The sequence below is a fragment of the Chiloscyllium punctatum genome, chromosome 15 (genome assembly GCF_047496795.1).
Source record: "Chiloscyllium punctatum isolate Juve2018m chromosome 15, sChiPun1.3, whole genome shotgun sequence".
In the NCBI taxonomy this organism is placed as follows: domain Eukaryota; kingdom Metazoa; phylum Chordata; class Chondrichthyes; order Orectolobiformes; family Hemiscylliidae; genus Chiloscyllium; species Chiloscyllium punctatum.
The window spans coordinates 3,570,470-3,594,042 of NC_092753.1; the positions used below are offsets into that span (position 1 = coordinate 3,570,470).

At 42.7% G+C, this 23,573-nt stretch overlaps 1 protein-coding gene across 2 annotated transcripts in view; it reads left to right on the forward strand.

Annotated features, from left to right (window-relative positions):
• Nucleotides 1-23,573, forward strand: part of LOC140485988 (rho GTPase-activating protein 6) — a 546,880-nt gene that overhangs the window by 214,496 nt on the left and 308,811 nt on the right. The window contains exon 1 of one of the 2 annotated variants that reach the window (XM_072584486.1): nucleotides 5,217-5,654. The exons of the other annotated variant lie outside the window; for it this stretch is intronic. Coding sequence (XP_072440587.1) covers nucleotides 5,589-5,654 — 66 coding nt within the window. The 5' untranslated portion in view covers nucleotides 5,217-5,588. Of the gene's footprint in view, nucleotides 1-5,216; nucleotides 5,655-23,573 lie in introns of those variants that run through there. 2 annotated transcript variants of the gene reach the window in all.

The following is a 23,573-nucleotide window of genomic DNA, read 5'->3' on the forward strand; positions in this document are numbered from 1 at the left end:
GTTGCTGAGTTTGTGACATGTCGCCTGCTGTGGGATACGGCCGAGGATGCTCAGATCAATGACAGAACCCTAGATGATGAGGTCTCTGAAGCGTTCCCCAGCATTGTCAGATGGCTTCTTTGTTTTTCATACAAATCACTCCATCCTTGGCCAGCAGCCTGCCTTTGGTGTTTGATCCGTAAGTGGTCATGACGTTTTCAAGAATGACATGAATAGACATTTTGTTAGGTGACGTTATGAAGGTATATCAAGTACCCTGAGTAAATGACGTTGAGGTGCAGATCAGCTATAATATCACTGAGAAATGTAAAAGAATCGAGGGGCCTCATGGCCACTTGCTGCCAGGTTCAATCCCCAGAAAAAACTTAACTTTTTATTCTTTCTCACAATGACGGACAACAAGATTTTAAAAAGTGGGACAATAGTTTAAACTATTGCTCAGTTCTCCCATTCAACCATCATGTTGCCAAGCTTCCAGAAGTTTTTTTTAAAAATGTATTTGCAATTTATTTCAGAAAATTTAAATAAACAAATTACAGGATTAATTTCTTCAGTGAATCACGAGCACAATAAAAAGCAAAAATACTAAAAGCAATGAGAGAGTTTGCATTTATCTAGCACTTTTCACAACCGCAGCTTGTCCTAAAATGCTTTACAACTGAATTGCTCTTATTTTGAACTATAGGGGAAGAATCATAGAATCCCTACAGTGTGGAAGCAGTCAACACTGATCCTCTGAAGACCATCCCACCCAGACCCATAACTCTATCCTATGACTGAAACCTTGCATTTCCCATGGCTAAACCACCTAATCTGCACATCCCTGGACACACTGGGCAATTTACCATGGCCAGTCTACCTAACTTGCACACCTTTGGATTGTGGGACGAAACAGGAGAACCCGAAGACAAACCATGTGGACATGGGGAGAATGTGCAAACTCCACGCAGACAGTTGCCCGAGGCTGGAATCAAACCCGGGTCCCTGGTGCTGTGAGGTAGTAGTGCTAACCACTGAGCCACTTGTCAACTCATTTTGTTTAAGGAAGATGAGATAAGGTATGAGCAGGGATTAAAATCCTGATATGTGGTGCTGAGTCTGGAACCTGACATGGTCCTATCAACTTCTGAATTTTGCAGGTGAGTGTATGATCTTCAGGCAGCTATTGGAAAAGTCACCATAGCAAAGAGCTTTGAAATTAACCCCAAATTCTGACTTTAACAGCCAGTACATGTGTATTCCAAGCTCTCTCTAACGTTCCAGGGTCAATGGGGTGAGATGCCTGCAGAGAGTGATTATTTAGTGAAATGGAGCTCCCCAGAAGTACTTAAGCATTACAAAGTTTTTGGCCGTCCACAGTGAAAGACATGTGTTTCCAAAATTAGTTTTGAAGTCTGAAGGCACACACTTCTGTATGCTACATCTCTTGAATAACAGTGCGCAATCTTGCAATGTAGAGAAGGTGGAGCTGCAGCAAGAGGAAGATATAGGATACTTAGCATTCTCCAATGAGAAGAGAAGGAAGAGGATAAAAAGCAAGATGTGGCTACATGCCTGCAGCCGCACACCTGGATGGCAGCTTCATCTGGGTACATGTCACTTTATGTACACATGAAGCTGTCCAACAAACTATGCCTAGATTGGAGTGGTGCTGAAAAAGCACAGCAGGTCAGGCAGCATCTGAGGAGCAGAGAAATCGACCTTTCGGGCAAAAGGCCTTTAGCAGGAATGAAGGCAGGGAGCCTCTGGGGTGGAGAGATAAATGGGAGAGGGTGGGACCCTGGAGGTTCCCCACCTTCCTCCCTGATAAGGGCCTTTTGCCCGAAACGTCGATTTTCCTGCTCCTCAGATGCTGCCTAACCTGCTGTGCTTTTCCAGTGCCACTCCAGTCTAGATTCTGATCTCCAGCATCTGCAGCCCTCAGTTTTGCCAAGAAATTATGCCCACCATTTGTCTGCTTCTCCTGCATCGTCCTGCCTCCCCTCTTTCCCACCTGACCCTGGACACAATTCAGTCAAACAGTTAATGTTCTCACTCTGTTCTCCTTACAAAGGCTGATTCTATCATTTCAACTAAAGGCTCCAGACCAGGGTGAGCAGGGAAATGCAACAAATGAGATTGAGGAGTGCAAGTAAAATGTGTGATTTACTTAAAAAATAAACATTACAGCAACATCTTTAAAATTGCCACACATGCCCTTAGGAATCCCACCGCGCATTTACCAAGTCTTTCTCATCCATTTCCTCTTTGCTTTAAATGGTGCAACTCTGTGGTTTCAACTGAGTTGAAGCACAGTTTTGCTTTCCCTTCTCTGACAGATGTTTGCCTCAGCAGATAGGCCCTGGGTTTTCCTGAGTCATGGCCCAGAGGACTCAACATTGAGTTACAGCCCGGTGGACCCAACATTGAGTTACAGCCCGGTGGACTCAACATTGAGCTACAGCCCGGTGGACTCAACATTGAGCTACAGCCCGGTGAACCCAACATTGAGCTACAGCCCGGTGAACCCAACATTGAGTTACAGCCCGGTGGACTCAACATTGAGCAACAGCCCGGTGGACTCAACATTGAGTACAGCCCGGTGGACTCAACATTGAGCTACAGCCCGGTGATAACCCAACATTGAGCTACAGCCCGGTGGACTCAACATTGAGCAACAGCCCGGTGGACCGAACATTGAGCTACAGCCCGGTGGATCCAACATTGAGTTACAGCCCGGTGGACCCAACATTGAGTTACAGCCCGGTGTATCCAACATTGTGTTGCAGCCCGGTGGACTCAATATTGAGTTACAGCCCGGTGGACTCAACATTGAGCAACAGCCTGGTGGACTCAACATTGAGCTACAGCCCGGTGAACCCAACATTGAGTTACAGCCCGGTGGACCCAACATTGAGTTACAGCCCGGTGTATCCAACATTGTGTTACAGCCCGGTGGACTCAATATTGACTTACAGCCCGGTGGACTCAACATTGAGCAACAGCCTGGTGGACTCAACATTGAGCTACAGCCCGGTGAACCCAACATTGAGTTACAGCCCGGTGGACCCAACATTGAGTTACAGCCCGGTGTATCCAACATTGTGTTACAGCCCGGTGGACTCAATATTGAGTTACAGCCCGGTGGACTCAACATTGAGCAACAGCCTGGTGGACTGAACATTGAGCTACAGCCCGGTGGATCCAACATTGAGCTACAGCCCGGTGGACTCAACATTGAGTTACAGCCCGGTGGACCCAACATTGAGTTACAGCCCGGTGTATCCAACATTGAGTTACAGCCCGGTGGATCCAACATTGAGCTACAGCCCGGTGGACTCAACATTGAGTTACAGCCCGGTGGACCCAACATTGAGTAACAGCCCGGTGGACTCAACATTGAGTTACAGCCCGGTGTATCCAACATTGTGTTACAGCCCGGTGGACTCAACATTGAGTACAGCCCGGTGGACCCAACATTGAGTTACAGCCCGGTGGACTCAACATTGAGTTACAGCCCGGTGGACTCAACATTGAGTTACAGCCCGGTGGACTCAACATTGAGTTACAGCCCGGTGGACCCAACAGTGAGTTACAGCCCGGTGGACTCAACATTGAGCTACAGACCAGTGGACCCAACATTGAGTTACAGCCCGGTGGACCCAACATTGAGTTACAGCCCGGTGGACTCAACATTGAGCTACAGCCCGGTGGACTCAACATTGAGCTACAGCCCGGTGGATCCAACATTGAGCTACAGCCCGGTGAACCCAACATTGAGCTACAGACCGGTGGACACAACATTGAGCTACAGACCGGTGGACCCAACATTGAGTAACAGCCCGGTGGACCCAACATTGAGTTACAGCCCGGTGGACTCAACATTGAGTTACAGCCCGGTGGACTCAACATTGAGTTACAGCCCGGTGGACACAACATTGAGTTACAGCCCGGTGGACTCAACATTGAGTTACAGCCCGGTGGACACAACATTGAGTTACAGCCCGGTGGACTCAACATTGAGTTACAGCTCGGTGGACCCAACATTGAGCTACAGCCCGGTGGACCCAACATTGAGTTACAGCCCGGTGGACCCAACATTGAGTTACAGCCCGGTGGACTCAACATTGAGCTACAGCCCGGTGGACTCAACATTGAGCTACAGCCCGGTGGATCCAACATTGAGCTACAGCCCGGTGAACCCAACATTGAGCTACAGACCGGTGGACCCAACATTGAGTACAGACCGGTGGACCCAACATTGAGTACAGACCGGTGGACCCAACATTGAGTACAGCCCGGTGGACACAACATTGAGTTACAGCCCGGTGGACTCAAGATTGAGTTACAGCCCGGTGGACTCAACATTGAGTTACAGCCCGGTGGACTCAAGATTGAGTTACAGCCCGGTGGACCCAACATTGAGTACAGCCCGGTGGACTCAACATTGAGTTACAGCCCGGTGGACCCAACATTGAGTTACAGCCCGGTGGACTCAACATTGAGTTACAGCCTGGTGGACTCAACATTGAGTTACAGCCCGGTGGACCCAACATTGAGCTATAGTCCGGTGGACTCAACATTGAGCTACAGCCCGATGGATCCAACGTTGAGTTACAGCCCGGTGGACCCAACATTGAGTTACAGCCCGGTGGACCCAACATTGAGCTATAGTCCGGTGGACTCAACATTGAGTTACAGCCCGGTGGACCCAACATTGTATTACAGACTGGTGGATCCAACATTGAGTTACAGCCCGGTGGACCCAACATTGTATTACAGACTGGTGGATCCAACATTTTATTACAGACTGGTGGACCCAACATTGAGCTACAGACCGGTGGATCCAACATTGAGTCAACACTAAAGACAATCAGATGCAATTTGTTCCGTCATTTGTTACAAGTTGAGAAACAAATTCATAACTTTATGGATTTTGAGACGACTGTGCTCATTCGATTTACCCAGGAACTGCAGGCATAAAATGAAGAGCCACCAACAATTTTGGCAGCGTTTAGCTAATTTTGGTCATTCTTACGTGCATCTTATTCGGTTTAAATTAGCGAGCTATAATTTTTGAATCTCGCTTTCCAAAGTGCTCGCACATGTGTGGACAGGGCTGGAGTGAACTGAATCTGAGGTTAGTGCGGTCTTCCGACTAGAAACAGCTGCAATTCCTTCGCTTGTGTTTAGTAATGTCATCTCGGTGGCGAGGAAGGGGTCAGGGCATTCCTTCAAGCAGATTCCGAGCGTGATGTGTCAGGGACTTGAGAGTTGTCGTCAGTTGAAAACCCCCCAGTGAAGAGCCACCTGCAGTGCAAAGGGTTTAAAATCATGAACTATCTTCCTGCAGTCTGGTCCGAGCTGGAGGCAGTGCCGAGTGTATGCTGTCTCCAGTCTGACCTGAAACAAAGTGAAATAGGCTCTCCACGAAAGATGGTCGACGTTGCTTATCAAGTGGAAAGCATAGGGCGCAGCAGCACCTGAGAAAAACGACATGAACCTGGGGTCTCGAAGCTGGAGTGAGGGGAAGAACTCTTAGTTGGTTTCACGGAAGTTCATTCGAGTTCCATCACTTTGGCGTTACAACTGACTGCAGCAACCGGTGTATGTGGATTGTCTATGCACAAGCTATGGCAGACTCTGTGTTTTTTGAAAAGCAGGTTACCTGTGCGGTAAGTGATTGCTTTAATGTGAAATTTCGTGAGTGCTGATAATTTCTCCCTCTACACCCTTTGGGGAGCTGGCCTGTTATTTGCGTATTATTCGGCGTTGTGTTATTTAATTTGCCACTGTCATTAAAAGTTTGTTATTGAAAGACTACCTACAAGTTGCTCACACGCACTGTGTCCATTTGAGAATTAGCAGGGTGTTTGTTGGATGCAAGAGTGATTGACCAACTTGGTGTTGAAAGGCAGCAATCCGATTAATTTAACGTGGTATGCTTTCCATTTCCTCTGTTACAGTGACGAACACTGCAGACTTCTGACATCAGAAAATTCTGCAACTGTTCAGATTTCCTGCAGGCTTTTAAAAAAACCCCAGATGCTGACGAGCCAAGCTTAGCTATTGGGAACCGGGGCAGCGTGCTGCTCTGATGTATGATAGAACTCCCTTACTTGTGAAGATCCTGGGTGGACTTTAACAAATCCTTTCTGTGTACTCCTGGTCCCGCAATTTACCAAAGTCAACATCACCAAGTAGGTCAAAGTGAACGTACTTTGAGAATATCCTGTTATTTTAAGTATTTTTAACAGCAACAGTATGTGACTGATGGCAGTTATAGGAAGGGGGGAAAAGTCTCAGATACAGTCACATAGATGGGTTAACTCCAGGAAAGGTAAGAGAGGTAGGCAGTTAGTGCAGGAGCCTTCTGTGGCTGTACCCATTTCAAACAGGTATGTTGTTTTGGAAAATGTAGGCGGTGATGGATTCTCAAGGGAACGTAGCACGAACAGCCAAGTTTCTGGTATTGAGACTGGCTCTAATGCAATGAGGGGTATGTTGGGTTCCAAGAAATCAATTGTGTTAGGGGACTGTCTAGTCCGAGGTACAGACAGACGTTTCTGTGGCCAGCAGCGAAAAACCAGAATGGTGTGTTGCTTCCCTGGCACCAGGATCAAGGATGTCTCAGAGAGGGTGCAGAATGTTCTCACGGGGGAGGCCAGCAGGAGGTCATTGTCCACATTGGAATCAATGACGTAGGAAGGGAAAAGGTTGAGATTCTGAAGGGAGATTACAGAGAGCTAGGCAGGAGGTCCTTGAGAGTTGTGATCTCTGGAATACTCCTGGTGCTACGAGCTAGTGAGGGCAGGAATAGGAGGATAGAGCAGATGAATGCATGGCTGAGGAGCTGGTGTATGGGAGAAGGATTCACATTTTTGGACCATTGGAATCTCTTTTGGGGTAGAAGAGACCCGTAAAAGAAGAACAGATTGCATCAAAATTAGAAGGGGACTAATATACTGGCAGGGAGATTTGCTGGAGCTGCTCGAAAGGACTTAAATGAGTAAGGTAGGTGGGTAGGGGGGGAGGTGGGACCTAGAGAGATGGTGAGGAAAGAGATCAATCTGAGACTGGTACAGTTGAGAACAAAGGTGAGTCAAACAGTCAGGGCAGGCAGGGACAAGGTAGGACTAATAAATTAAACTACATTTATTTCAATGCAAAGGGCCTAACAGGGATGGCAGATGAACTTAGGACATGGTTAGGAACATGGGACTGGGATATCATAGCAATTACAGAAACATGGCTCAGGGATGGGCAGGACTGGCAGCTTAATGTTCCAGGATACACGTGCTACAGGAAAGATAGAAAGGGAGGCAAGAGAGGAGGGGGAGTGGCGTTCTTGATAAGGGATAACATTACAGCTGTACTGAGGGAGGATATTCCCGGAAATACATCGAGGGAGGTTATTGGGTTGGAACTGAGAAATAAGAAAGGGATGATCACCTAATAGTCAGAGGGAAATTGAGAAACAAACTTGTAAGGAGATTTCAGTTATCTGTAAGAATAATGTGGTTATGGTAGGGGATTTTAACTTTCCAAACATTGGCTGGGACTGCCATAGTGTTAAGGGTTTAGATGGAGAGGAATTTAAGTGTGTACAGGAAAATTTTCAGTATGTGGATGTACCTACCCGAGAAGGTGCAAAACTTGACCTACTCTTGGGAAATAAGGCAGGTCAGGTGACTGAGGAGTCAGTGGGGGAGCATTTTGGGGCCAGTGACCATAATTCTATTAGATTTAAAATAGTGATGGAAAAGGATAGACCAGATCTAAAAGTTGAAGTTCTAAATTGGAGAAAGGCCAATTTTGAAGGTATTAGGCAAGATCTTTCGAAAGCTGATTGGGGGCAGATGTTCACAGGTAAAGGGACGGCTGGAAAATGGGAAGCCTTCAGAAATGAGATACCGAGAATCCAGAGAAAGTATATTCCTGTCAGGGTGAAAGGGAAGGCTGGGAGGTATAGGGAATGCTGGATGACTAAAGAAATTGAGGGTTTGGTTAAGAAAAAGAAGGAAGCATATATCAGGTATAGACAAGATAGATCGAGTGAATCCTTCGAAGAGTAAAAAGGCAGTAGGAGTTTACTTAAGAGGGAATCAGGAGGGCAAAAAGGGGACATGAGATAGCTTTGGCAAAAAGAATTAAGGAGAATCCAAAGGGTTTAAACAAATACATTAAGGACAAAAGGATAACTGGAGACAGAATAGGGCCCCTCAAAGATCAGCAAGGTGGCCTTTGTGTGGAGCCACAGAAAATGAGGGAGATACGAAACGAGTATTTTGCATCAGTATTTACTGTGGAAAAGGATATGGAAGATATAGACAGTTGCGAAATAGATGGTGACACCTTGCAAAATGTCCAGGTTACAGAGGAGGAAGTGCTGGATGTCTTGAAACACATAAAGGTGGATAAATCCCCAGGACCTGATCAGGTGTACCCTAGAACTCTGTGGAAAGCTAGAGAAGTGATTGCTGGGCCCCTTGCTGAGATATTTGTATCATCGATAGTCACAGGCGAGGTGCTGGAAGTTTGCAGGTTGGCTACCGTAGTGCCACTGTTTAAGGAAGGTGGTAAAGACAAGCCAGGGAACTATAGACCAGTGAGCCTGACATTGGTGGTGGGCAAGTTGTTGGAGGGAATCCTGAGGCACAGGATGTATATGTATTTGGAAAGGCAAGGACTGATTAGGGATAGTCAGCGTAACTTTGTGCGTGGGAAATCATATCTCACAAACCTGATTGAGTTTTTTGAAGAAGTAACGAAAAGGATTGATGAGGGCAGAATGGTAGATCTGATCGATATGGACTTCAGTAAGGCGTTCGACAAGGTTCCCCATGGGAGACTGCTTAGCAAGGTTAGATCTCATGAATACAGGGAGAACTAGCCATTTGGATTCAGAACTGACTCAAAGGTAGAAGACAGAGGGTGGTGGTGGAGGATTGTTTTTCAGACTTGAGGCCTGTGACCAGTGGAGTGCCACAAGGATCGGTGCTGGGTCCTCTACTTTTTGTCATTTACATAAATGATTTGGATGCGAGCATAAGAGGTACAGTTGGTAAGTTTGCAGATGACACCAAAATTGGAGGCGTAGTGGACAGCGATGAAGGTTACCTCAGATCACAACAGGATCTTGACCAGATGGGCCAATGGGCCGAGAAGTGTCAGATGGAGTTTAATTCAGATAAATGCGAGGTGCTGCATTTTGGGAGAGCAAATCTTAATAGGACTTATACATTTAATGGTAAAGTCCTAGGGAGTGTTGCTGAACAAAGAGACCTTGGAGTGCAGGTTCATAGCTCCTTGAAAGTGGAGTCGCAGGTAGATGGGATAGTGAAGAATGTGTTTGATATGCTTTCCTTTATTGGTCAGAGTATTGAGTACAGGAGTTGGGACGTCATGTTGTGGCTGTACAGGACATTGGTGAGGCCACTGTTGGAATATTGTGTGCAGTTCTGGTCTCCTTCCTATCGGAACGATGTTGTGAAACTTGAAAGGGTTCAGAAAAGGTTTACAAGGATGTTGCCAGGTTAGAGGATTTGAGCTTTGGGAGAGGCTGAACAGGCTGGGGCTGTTTTCCCTGGAGCGTTGGAGGCTGAGGGGTGATCTTAACGAGTTTTACAAAATGATGAAGGGAATGGATAGGCTAAATAGTCAAAGTCTTTTTCCTGGGGTGGAGGAGTCCAGAACTGGAGGGCATTGGTTTAGGGTGAGAGGGGAAAGATATAAAAGGGACCTAAGGGGCAATTCTTTCACACAGAGGGTGGTACATGTATGGAATGAGCTGCCAGAGGATGTGGTGGAGGCTGGTACAAATGCAACATTTAAAAGGCATTTGGATGGCTATATGAATTGGGAGGGTTTGGAGGAATATGGGCCGGGTGCTGGCAGGTGAGATTAGATTGGCATGGACAGGTTGGAGGGGTTGGACCGAAGGGTCTGTTTCCATGCTGTGCATCTCTATGACTTTGACTCTAAGTATCCCCTCCTTGCATCTTCATTATTGTGTCTGCTATCTGTTTGGTGCACTGCCACTACATTAAGGTTTTAAAAATGTTTCAACCAAACATAAGGATTTCCATCACCTAGGTCAGGACCAGTAGAGAAATGGGAAGACCATCCCTCCTGATTGCCTGCCAAGTCACACGGTATTCCTTCCCTGTGTTTTGGGTCAAAATCCTGAAACAGCCCTGTGGGTGAATCCTCAACAAAGATTCAGGAAGAAGGCCCACCATCACCTTTCCTCTCGTAGCTTTTGGATGGTTTGTAAATGATAGTAATGTTCTAGTGATGCTCACATTCTGAGAATGATTAAATGAAAACAATTAGACCTCATTGGATAATCATTGCTTTGGGATACAGCATCGTACCCAGAATAACTGTTTAGTGACGTGGGCTACATTACACATTTTGTCCTAAAGTGATCATGTGAGTAGTTTTATAAATACTTAAGGATTTTTGTTTTCTCTGCCAGTACATAACCTCTGGCGATGAAAGGAATGGGCTAAATCTCCCCTCCATTCTATGTGGCTTGTTGTACTGCAGTTTTGTTTTTCACCATTCAGTTTACTGCCTCACATATAAAAAACTTGCAACAATTATTTTAAAAAGAGCTCTGTTGCCAAGGAGATGCCAGATAGTGTACAGTACTTCAAGTGAATGGAACCTATTCAGGAGAACTCAGCTGCAAGTTTTGTTTATGAAATAATCCCAACATGTCTCTGTTTTATGCATTAACACATACCAGTGCTCACCTGAATTGAAATGAACAGTAAATTGGCTAACCTCAAATATTCTCTGATTACAATCATCCATCTAGTGTTTTATATGGACACTTTAACATGGATATCTGCCAATCTGTGTCATTTTGGCAATTGAGCTTTGCTCAGTGGTTTCAGTTGTTGAGTTTGTGCTTGGGTTTATGGGTTACAGTTGGACTAAAGTGCTCCATGGTCTCCATTATTACTAATAGTTTGGTACATGGAATAATAACCTCCTTTTCCCTTGTTGGAGAGTGCTGATAACATTTCTTCCATCACTTAAATGGTACAAGCGGCAAAGATGTAACATACAAGATTGATATTTTTCTGTGCAAGTTGCAGTCAGTTGTCTACTCACTTTAGAGTGCTTACTAAATGCATTTACTCCATGTACCATTTCGGACTGCAAATCCATTGGAAATATCAGTATTGGGGTCCAATTTGTCTCATGATATGCCCTCACAGTTAAGAAATTTAAGTCAGAGATATGCAAACAAATATTGGTATAGTGTCCCTCTTTCCAGACTGTACAATGGTAGTAGTAATATCAAAAAAGGAATACTTCTTTAAATAATGTAAAACTTTAAATATTGACATTCAGATAGACTTGGACATACTCATATAAGGAATGCAGAAACATTGCATGCAGATACAGCTATCAATTAGGAAAGGTAATGGAATGTTGGCCTTTATTGTAAAAATAAGGATGACCTGCTACAAATGAATAACACTTTGGTAAAACCTGGAGTACTGTATGTAGTTTTGGTCTCCGTGTCTATGAAAGGATAGATATTTTCTATTCAGCCTATTCAAAGATGTTATCACACAGACTCGGGAGGAGGTAGTATTTCAACCGAGGCTTCTTGGCTAAGAGGTAAGGACATTACCTCTGCCCCACAAGAGCCTGCCCTATGCAAAGATAGTCTGAACTGGGAAGCAGTGCAGCAACAGTTCATTAGATTGGTTCCTGGGATGAGAGGGTTCTCCCAGGAAGAGACACTAGAATCTATATTTTCTGAAGAATAAGAAGTGATCTAATTGAAACATTCAGGACTATAAACATGGTGGCTGAGTGGTTAGCACTGTTGCCTCCCAGCACTAAGCTCCCAGGTTCTATTCCAGCTTTGGGTGACTGTCTGTGTGGAGTTTGCACATTCTCCCCGTGTCTGCGTGGGTTTTCTCTGGGTGCTCCGGTTTCCTCCCATAGTCCAAAGATATACAGGTTAGGTGAACTGGCCATGCTAAATTGTCCATAGTGCTAGTTGCATTAGTCAGAGGGAAATGGGTCTATGTGAGTTACTCTTCGGAGGGTCGGTGTGGACTTGTTGGGCCGAATGGCCTCGTTCCACACTGTAGGGAATCTAATCTAATCGTAAAGGGGATAGACATCAAGAGGTTATTTCCCTTAGTATGAAACCAAGAACACAGGGATACGGTCTTGGGGTAAGGGATTAGTCACTTAGACTCTATGAGGAGAAATCTTTACTCAGATGGCTGTAAATATTTGGAATTCTATATCTTAGATGCTCCATTGTTGAGAATATTGAACATTGAGATCAGTAGAGTTATACAGAACCTTTTTGATGTAATAAAACTTCCCAGTCCATTCACTGGAATGTAATCAAATAAAGTAACACACAGAGCCACATAAGGACCTTTTTAGGAAAGGTCATTTTGGTGTAAATTAACTTGAAAGATTGATGGCAGCAGTAGATTTTAAGGAGCAACCTAAAAGAGATGTGAGATGGAGAGAGTTGATGAGACAATTCCAGAGCTTAGTGAGAGCCAGGACAGCTGAAGGCATGGTGGCCAACGGTGGAATGACAAAAAAGGGCAATAAAGTCAAAAGACTGCAGATGTGGCAATGTCTGTGGAGAAAGCAACAGAATTAATGTTTCGAGTCAAACCTTTGAAGAAGTTGTATTGTTTGCAAAATGTTAATTCTGTTTTTCTCTTTAGAAATGCTGTCAGAATTGCTGAGTTTCTCCAGGGCATTCTGTTCATAAAAATTACAAGAGTACAGAGTTTTCAAAGGTTATGAAAGGTTGGAAGAATCTATAAGATGTCAGGCTATGAAGAGATTTGAAACAGATGTGAGAATATGAGGATCAAGAGCTCTCAGTCTAGCCAAGCATAGCAGTAACAGATGAATGGGCTTTGATGCATAGTAGGATACACTGGGCAGATTTTGGATTAACTTGTATGGATGGAGAGTACAGGTTAAGAGGCAGACCAGAGTAGGCTTGTAAATATTTAACCTGGAGATACCAAGGGCACAGATAAAGCTTTGAGATAAGGAAGCTACAATAATGAATTACCTGTTTGCTGTGCATGCAGTCTACTTTACAAGATGCATTAAAGTTGAGGCTGCTGATGAGCTTGAATAGCATTATCAACGTTTCCAATCCAGGCATTATGCAGCAATATGGAAAACTACTTTATGTTGGCTGGCACCCTTGGAATTCTAGAACAATCCTAGCATGAGATGATGTGGTCCCAGCATGGAGCCTCACTCCATGACTAGTAGTGTAAGTTATGTCAAGAAAACGGATGGTAGATAGATTGGACAAGTTAAGCTGAGAAAATGATGAGAGAGGAATGACTGGGCTGAAGGAAAAAGGTCGGTGTCAAGGATGAAAAGCAACTCAGCAGATGGTTTCAATCTTTGTGTCAAAAATGTCCATAAATTTGCCATACTTATTGTTGGATGTGAGAGTGGACAGAGAAGGGAGGGGCAGTTAAGGAAACAATTAGGATTGCAAGAGAGAAGCCAGGAATTATCTATGCTTTCCAAAATCATCCTAGAATATTGTTTGTTTGATTCAAGCATGTAAGAAGGTGGCCTGATCACACAATGCAAGCTTGTCAGGAATGGCTAATTCAGTTATGTGTGAGGTATATTTAATCATCATTCTTTGTTTGTTGTAAGAAAAAAAAATAGGTGTTTTACCAAGGTGGTTGCCTGAGATGTGAGTAAAAGTTTTATTTGGGACAAAATGGACAAATGGTGCTGATTAGCTGTAGACATGTTGTTGCAGATGGAGTGCCAAAGGCTGGGCAATTGGAATTTAGAATGTGCAGTTCCAAATTATTTAAAGGAGAGCAGTTTTTAGGGATCAACACAGAGAAGATGTTTTGGAAAGGTGGACAGGCATACATTGAAGTGGATGAAGATTGAAACCATGGAATTAAAGGACCCATGGGAGATGGTAAATTTGAGTGGGTGGCCATGTTTTGGAAATGATCATTGAATTCAGAAGACAGCTGGAAAGGGGGGTGCTGAGAATAAGAATAAATCACAAAGCATATGGAATTGCTCAGTGGAGGGTTAGAGGAAGCAAAAGTATGAGGATATCTTTGCAAGTAATTTTAGGGCACGGCATTATTATCAGGCAAAAGTATTCGGCAAACAAATGCAAAATGTTGGCAAATACAAAACACAGTGACATTGAAACAAGGTCATTTTGTGGGTGGTTGGGTGATTTTGTTTTCTGTCTCCACTTCCAAATGTACATAAACCTCTCCTGAAGGTCCTGAGTGTATTCTAGAAATATGGTTCCACGGACATCTTGTCCCATATCTCCTTTCATCAACTGTTTCACCCTGATGTTGAAAGTTTTAAGCATATGGAGCATCATGTCCAAGCATCATTCTATCGGCACATTCACACAGACTCAGTTCAACAGCACCTGCTTTTTTTTTGGGTTCTCACACTGAAGTGCACAAGGTCAGTTGTGGGGTCAATGCTTCAGTACTGCTGGTCTGTGTCCACTCTGAGCTCTCCCCATAGAGAAAATGGGGATATTGTTTCCATTTGCAGGAGGGTCAGTAATCCAAGGAGACAGATTTAAGAAAAGTAAGAAGGAAAATTCCAGTCCCTTTCCATCGAGGTCTTAGTCCATTCTCCCCAGGCTGCAGTTTCCATGTAAACAGAGTTCTGCCTGTACCATCGTCCCTTCATGGAACTCTTCATTTCTGGAATATTCTCAACTTTGAACTCCCATTGGTCGTGATAACCATGGATCTACCAAACACCACTTTTGTATGAGCATGGTAGGGCACATTCTGGGCCATTAATCACTCAAAAAATGAATGGAACAATGGCAGCAATCCCAAATATCCTTTTTATATCCTAAATAAACGTTTCTGACTTGGCTTGCTGATTGTCTTTTGCTGTCTGACTGGCCCCTTTGCTTTTGACTGCTCGCAGCCTTCACATTTTAAGCTTCATCCTGTTGGCTTTGAGGTGACGGGTCATCAGGTCACACAGACGGGTATTTCCGATTATCCAAAAATTATAATCGATCCATTTACAATTGATACAAACTATAAAAAGTCTTTTGAAACAATTTAAAAGATAATTTATCCAAACATTTTAAAGTAAATTTCACATTTACCTTACTAGCTGTTACAGCTTCCTGTTCAAAGAATATCACATTGTTACTAAAGAGCAAAATACTGCAAATGCTGGAAAATAGAAATAAAAACAGAAATTGCTGAAGAAACCTCAGCAGGTCTGGCAGCATCTGTGGATGGAGAAATAATGTTAATGTTCTGAGGTAGGGTCATCTCCACAAATGCTGTCAGACCTACTGCATTTCTCTAACACTTGCCATTTTTATTTTGCACTGTTACTATGCTTGATTAATAAATTGCTCACAATATTGTCATAATGATATGGAGGCAACTCTTCTTCTCCTTCATCCAACTTCACGTTGGCAACTCCCCCACTCATAAATAGTGCCAGTACCATACTTTCAGCCATACCTCAGTTGCCAATGCTCTCAAATCACGTTAGAAGGTGTTGGGTTCCAGTCTGTAATCCAGGCTAATGCTTCAGTGCAATGTGGAAGATAAGATCTTTCAGATAACATGTTAAATTGAGATGCTGTATGCCCACTCAGATGGGCATCAAAGTACTTCATTGAATTTAAAGTGTTTTGGAACAGCATGAGGTTGTTAAAAATGCTTCTGTAAATACATGTATTCCCTTATATAATTCTTTCTGCAGACCAGGCTGAGCTAAAGTAATTAATTGTTACTGAAAACGCACAAACCGTGGCAAACCACAAAGCATGCAAACCTAATCTAAACTATTTAAATGTTGCTTATCGATGAGACTTAAGAGCACTGACCTTTGCTCTTTCTTCTCCTTCCATGGGTGTCCTGTTGAATTACTGGGGTAGTACACTCCAGGTCTAGTTTCATCACAGAATGTAATGTAACTCCTGAAAAAAATTAAAATGAAACTTGTATTTATTTACTTGTATTGGGCCTTTCATGGCCTCTAAACATATCCAAGCATCTTATAATCAATGAAATGTATTGTGAAGTGCAGTTACTATTGTAATATAGAAACGACAATGGCCAATTTGCATGCAGCAAGAGTCTACAACTGGCATTACAATATTTTATCAGATAATTTGTTTCATTGATGGCAGGGATAAATATTGACCAGAACATTGGGAAAACGTCTCTCCTTTTTCTTCAAATATTAATGTGCGATCATTCCTTTTTTGATCTCTTTAAAAACATGAAACTATTTGGAGACTTATTCTTCTAAGTTTCTTAGAATTCCAGCAGTAAATTTAGTGACAACCATTAACCGCTTGGCTCAGTGCTATGCAAGTCATCAAGCTGTCTCAGGAAAGGACAGAGTATGGGAAAGGAGGCCATGGTAAGCAGTATGTTATTGGGAAGGACTAGATGAAACCAAAAGTAGGGGTGTGAAAATGAGAATGGGGGTAGTATAAATCAGGTTACTTAGCTTCAACCTTGACCATTGAATTAAAAGAATCAACAAAGTCATGCTGCAGGTTCAATAAAAATGTTTTCTTTAAAAGTTTCTCACATACAGTGATCTTGAGGGTAATACAAATATCACAGCAATAAAGCTACTCAAAGAGCGAGCATAGCTAGATTCCAGTAATAGAAACCCTAAATTACTTCAGTTATACTAAAATAACAATAACCTCCTTCTCAATTTTTCATCAACTAAAACGCTTAACGTAGAACATGCAGAGTATCCCCTACTCCCAATTCTTGTTCCTCGCCCATTCCTGCCGGCTGTATCATTACTGAGTTTGTCACATTCCCCCTGTGGCTCCTCCTATAACTAAGCTGACCCTGACCTTCTCCTGCTGCTGCTGATTGACTGATTGTTGTCTACTGCAGGCTGACTGGCTACTGAGAATAGACCAAGAGACCATTTACTCCAGAGGTGTGTAATAACATCTCTGGACAGGTTGATCAGCAAATATTTATCTAGGGCTTCTGGACTAGCTCCCTCTGCAATTGGCTAGTCCTGATGTACCATTTAAATCTGGTGCTGCTGCTCTGTTCTGTAATCAAGTGCCTTTTTCTAAACTTGAGCAGCATTCAAAACCCCCTCTTAGAATCTTCCAATTGTGGAGGCGGTCGGATCTGGGAGGAATGGTGATGTCCCAGAACTCCACCGCCCATCTAACTCCATTGGAACCAAGTTCTGAATGAAAAGGTCCAAGCTTGACTTTCCCACCTCACCATTTATTGTGGCCTTCAGGTTGCCAATTAATAATCACTTGAGGACTATCTAAAAGCCTATTTTCACCTTGGCTACAATTATTTTTGTTCCAACTGCGATGAGAAAAGAGTTGGCTCACCTGACTGCTAAACAGTGCATGGGAAGTTGTCATTTAGTGCAGTGAGTCCCTTGATCTGCACTCATTTCTGCATAATTGAGAGCCACTGCTCATTCTAACCTCCCTGCCCCTCAATCCCAGGACCCTCCCATGAAGACCTTGGTCCTCAGGATGTTGGGTATCCTCCTAACAGTTGCCACGCCTATTGGTGACACTGCTTGTTCAAAAGTTGCTGACAACTGATTGTCTGGCAGTTCTCACTTGGCAGGATTTCTGTTTGCAGGAACTCCAGTTTTGCAGAAAGGCCCACTGATGCCCTCCAAACTACCCAACTGGAGGAAAGTTCAGCAGACATTGCAGTGAAGGATCAGGTCAGGTGTCTCACTACCTTTTTGCACACTTAGTAAAAGTGGCAGATCTTAACCTCGAAAACAATGTTGCCCATTAGAAATCACCAAGTTGCCATAGGTGTGTCAGTTACAATATTATTCTATCCACACCCACCAATTTTTTACAAAAATCCCTGGACACATTCAAACTGTACAACTCAATGTTCTCCATGTTCTCCACTTTCTTGACAAATGCTTAGCACCATCCAGTATCCAAAGGAGTAAATTATTCACAACAATAAAGAGCACTAACATACTCAAACCTTCTGTTATGTAATCTTACCAACAAACTCACAAAAATGTTCAATTCCACACACAATTGCTTTTGAGATCAAACACTCAGTAACAGTCTCTTAACCATTTGTTTATTTACTGATTTTAAAAATATAGTTAATGTAGGTTCCCCATTCATTATGTGTTGCTAGTGTTCTAAGAAGGAAATATGTGTAAGTCACTTAATAACCAAATGCTGAAACAAAATAGTCTCACTTCCCTTGCTAGAGAAATGGACTTTACCATTTAAAAGAATGCTAGAAGGCTTGATCGTAATGAAAGGCATTTATGAAAACCTACATTGTGAGTAACAGTAACTCTTCCACCTAACTGATGTGAACAACTTTCTCTGTGTCTAAACTATTGAAGAAATATGTAACTAGATACACTTTTTAAAAATGACTCGAAAGTGGTAGTTAATTTTAACTATTGACTTGAATCACCCCTTTCAGTCAGAATCTCCCTTAAGACTTTGCGACTTTTATGTACTGATTGTACAGCAGCTATAGTGTGGAAATAAGCCATATAAGTGTATGCTGGTGAATATTTTTCACACAAGCTCCTCCCACATCAATAATCTCTTCTTACACTTTATTCTCTTTTCCCTCTCATATACATTGAGGCTTTTCAATATGTATCAACACTATCCGCTTCAGCTTCCTGTGAAAACTCACTTTGAGTACTATTTATCTCACATGCTTACTGTTGAAAGAAAGAACTTGCATCTAAATAGTGACTCTCATAGTTTCAGGATGTCCCAGTGCATCTTATGATCAAGTACTTTTAAAGTATAGTCACTTAAGAAACATAAGTGCCTCATGAGCATGTGATGCTAACCACTGTCAACAAATGTTTGGGCAAATTGCTTTCCGATTTGGCCTACTTGGTATAAAACGGTTAAGAAAAACCACTACATCGTCGAATAAAGAGTCATGATTTGGAGATGCTAGTGTTGGACTGGGGTGTACAATGTTAAAACTCACACAACACCAGGCTTTAGTCCAACAGGTTTATTTGGAATCACTAGCTTTCGGTGTATAAGGTGATTGTGGAGTATAAGATCATAAGACACAGAATTTATAGCAAAAGTTTACCGTGTGATATAACTGAAATTATATATTGAAAAAGATTTGGATTGTTTGTTAAGTCTCTCATCTTTTAGACTGGGCATGTTGGTTTCACTTCTTTCATATATAAATCGCAGAACTTTTTTAAAAGTTATATTCTCAAGTGAATTTCAACAATTGACGTCATGTTGGCTCAGATAATGCTTTGAAGGTGTGAGGTGCCCTGTGTGAGACTGTTTGTTTGTTTGTTTGTTTGTGCTTCAATGTTCCAACTGATTCTAATCTAATAAATGTTTAGATTAGATTAGATTACTTACAGTGTGGAAACAGGCCCTTCGGCCCAACAAGTCCACACTGATCCTCCGAAGAGCAACCCACCCAGACCCATTCCCCTACATTTACCCCTTCACCTAACATTATGGGTAATTTAGCATGGCCAATTCACCTAACCTGCACATCTTTGTACTGTGGGAGGAAACCGGAGCATAGAATCTCACATATGGATTCATTCATTTTTTGAGCAAAATAAAATGTAATTCTGCAGGTACAAATTCACCCCACAAACTTGTGTGTTGGGGGAGGGGGGGGGGTTTATGAGTGCCTGTGAGAGAGTGTGTGGGAATGTATGTGTGAGCATATGAGGGAGAGTTTGTATACGAGAAAGGGTGTGCGTGAATGTATGGGTCTGCAGGAGTGTGTGTGTGCATCTGTCATGTGTGTGTGTGTGTGTGTGTAGTGCAGTGGTGTCACCTGTAGTGTGAAATGAACCCAAGGTCCTGGCTGAGGCCATCCCCAGGGGTACCGAACTCGGCCACTTTTGTGTTGTTGCCTGTCCCAGGGACTGCCTTGGAAGATGGTCACCTGGGGGCCCGAAGTCGAATGTCTGGGACCACTGAAGTGTTCACCAACTGGGAGGGAACACATCTGTCTGTTGATTGTTGTGCGGGTGTCCATTCATCCGTTGCTGAAGCCTCTGCTCGGTCTCGCAAATGTACCATGGGGCAGACAGATAGGCGTGTTCCCTCCAGTCGGTGAACACTTCAGCGGTCCCGGAACTTCGATCTCCGACCTCCAAGTGACCGTTCTCTAAGGCGGTCTTCAGATTAGGCAACAACACAAAGTGGCCGAGCACAGGCTGATAGTTCGTTACCCATGGGGCTGGCCTCAACTGGGACCTTGGGTTCATGTCGAAGTACAGGTGTCCCCACTGCACTATGCACACTCAGACACACACACACGACAGACCCATACACTCATGCAGGCTCTCTCATACTCTCACACATACACTCTCAGGAACACATGCACACATGTACCCTCTCACAGACTTATACCCTTTACACTCACACTCACGCATACACACACTGTCTCTCAAACACTTATAACACACACACATACACAGATGCACATACACACACACCCACCCACATGCACACAAGTTTGTGGGGTGAATTTGTACTTGCAGAATTACATTTTATTTTGCTCAAAAACTGCATGAATCCATGTAAGCTTCTGTAAATCTGTTTTTTAGATTAGAATCAGTCTGACCATTGTAGCACAGTGAGTCTTACACAGGGCACCTCACAGCTTCACTGCATCTACTGGGCCAACATGGCGACAATTGTTGAAGGTCATTTGAGAGCATAACTTTAAAGAAGTTCTGCAATTTACATAAGAAAGAATTGAAACCAACATGTTCATTCTAAAAGATGAGAGACTTAACAAACAATCCCAGCCTTTTACAATATATAATTTCAGTTACATCACACAGTGAACTTTTGCTATAAATTGTGTCATACGATCTTATACTCCATAATCACCTGATAAGGAGCAGTGCACCGAAAGCTAGTGCTTCCAAATTAACCTGTTGGTCTATAACCTGGTGGTGTTGGTATTTTTAACTTAATAAAAAATGCCTTTGTCTTTAGTATTATATTGCATGAGAGCAATCAGGTACAAGCTACATTAATGTGATTAACATTGTTACGAAGACAATGAAGAGATCAGATGGTATGTCTGTCTTTCTTAGGAACTAGAGCAGGTTCAACTTTGCTCAATGATGTTGTTTTGACTGGGGGGTGTTAAATAATGTCTTCACCATTAATCCTTTCAGAACCATTACCTTCTACAGCAATTGAAAATGCAACATTAATTTGAGCACAAACATTCTATAAACATAGATAATAGGAGCATAAATAGACCATTCATCCTTGCTCCACAATTCAATATGATCATAGCTGATTATTCAACTCTGTACCTTATTCCTGCTTTCTCCCTATACAACAATGTGATAATGTTCAGAAAATTGGTTTGTATTAAAGGTGATACATAAATACCAGGTAGTTGCTGGTGTTGGGCTGATTGTGTGCAGTACTGATTGATGCTAGACTCCAGAGGTGCCTTCTTTCAATTAACATTTGTTGAGGGAAAAACATTTTGCAAGACATTGAGGAAATTCCCCTAATTGTCTTTAAATAGTTATAGGGATCTTTACTGACAATTCAGTCAGGACCTTAATTTCACATCTTATTTGAAAGAAGGCACCTCTAGAATCTAGCATCAATCAGTACTGCACACAATCAGCCCAATACCATCAACAACTGGTATTTATGTATCGCCATTAATATAGTGAAATATCCAAGTCGCTTCACAGGAATAATGTAAACAAAATCTGACAGGAGCTCATAAAAGGAGAATTAAGACTGGTGGCCAAAGCTTGGTCAAATATATAGGTTTCAGGGAGCATTCTAAAAGTAGAAGAGAGAGGTAGAGAGATTTAGCAAGGAATTCCCACACTTAGCATTGAGACAGTGAAAGGGTCTGGAATGGAACCATACATTTTTTTTTAGATTAGATTACTTACAGTGTGGAAACAGGCCCTTCAGCCCAACAAGTCCACACCGCCCCGCCGAAGCGCAACCCACCCATACCCAAGATTTCTTGCTAAGAACAGTTCTGTTTTGGAGCAAGGTTTAGTTCCTAGTTGTTGCTAAGAAGGTGTAGTAATAATGTATATCCTCTATTATTTATCTATTGGCTTAGGTCATAATGACATGGTTTACAGGCTGCAGTAATGATGTGGTTGAGCTGTGGTATTTCATGTTGTCATTAAGGGAAAGGAGTGGAAACTGCTCCAGCAACTGATAAATGTCAAACTTTCAGTTAAGGAAAACTGAGAAACTAGCAACTTACCAGCATCACTATTCTAAGGGTTTAATACAAAATCAATTAAAGGAACTCACCGAGGGGAAAAGAAAATCAGGTGAATACTCTACTCCCCAGAAGTTGAAGAGTAAAACAAATTAACTTTGGATGATATTGACAATATAGTCATAATCTTCACATTCATCCAAATTGTCCTCCGAAATTTATGTTAACAAGTAATTAGGTGGATTAAGTTGGGATATATGTAGGTAACAAGTAATTCTTAAATTGTGACAGGATTATGAGGATTACATTAAATGACATATTTTTATTCCATCTGGCAGGCTCAGACAATAAATAAATCAGAGCATCAAGTTAATCCGTCAGATGAGGAGGAATTTCTTCTCGCATAAGATCATTAGTCTTTGGATATTTTTCTCTCACAAAGAGCAGTGGGGACTGGGTCATTTACTAAAATGAACAATGTTTTAGACAGATATTTGACATCACAGTGAAGGGTTTTCAGAGGCAAGGAGGAAAGTGGAGTTAAAGCCACAATTGGATCTGAATGATGTTATTGAATGGCAGCAGGTTCAAGGGGCTGAATAGCCATAAACTGCTCCTATTTATTATGTAGTCTTAGTCTTATCCTGTGCCAAATACTGCTTGCTGTTTACACAAGTGATTGCATTAGTATCCCACCTCATTTAATCTACTTGTGTGTCAGTTATGGCTCAGAGGAAGCAGGTTTGTCTTTGAGGTTGTGGTTTCAATCCCTGTTCCAGAAATGTGAACGTATGATTCAGGCTGACTTTCCAGTACAGTACTGAGGGAGTGATCTATTCTTGGAGATATTACCTTTTGGGTGAGATGTTAACTTTAAGTCCATCTGCTGTGTCCCCTTTAAATGAAATGTTTTCCCTTTTGAAGAACAGTAACGGAATTCTTCCTGATGTCTTTGTCAATTTTTATCCCTCAGCCAATACCCAGATCAGCTTATCTTCATAGTATTACTTTGTGTGGGATTTGTTTGGCACAATTTGGCAGTCACATCCTCTATATTGTATCAATGATTGATTACATTTCAAAGGTACTTAATTGGCATTTGATTGTCCTGAAAGTCATTGTATAACGTCTCTCGGCTTCTGCAAAAGTGCATTTCCTAATGGGAGATAACAGTCATACAGCATGGAAACACACCCTTCGGTCCAACACATCCGCGCCGACTAGGCATTCCAATCTGCCCAGCCCCATTTGTCAGCATATGGCCCATATCCCTCTAAACCCTTCCTATTCATATACCCATCCGAATGTCTTTTAAATGTTGTCATTGTACCC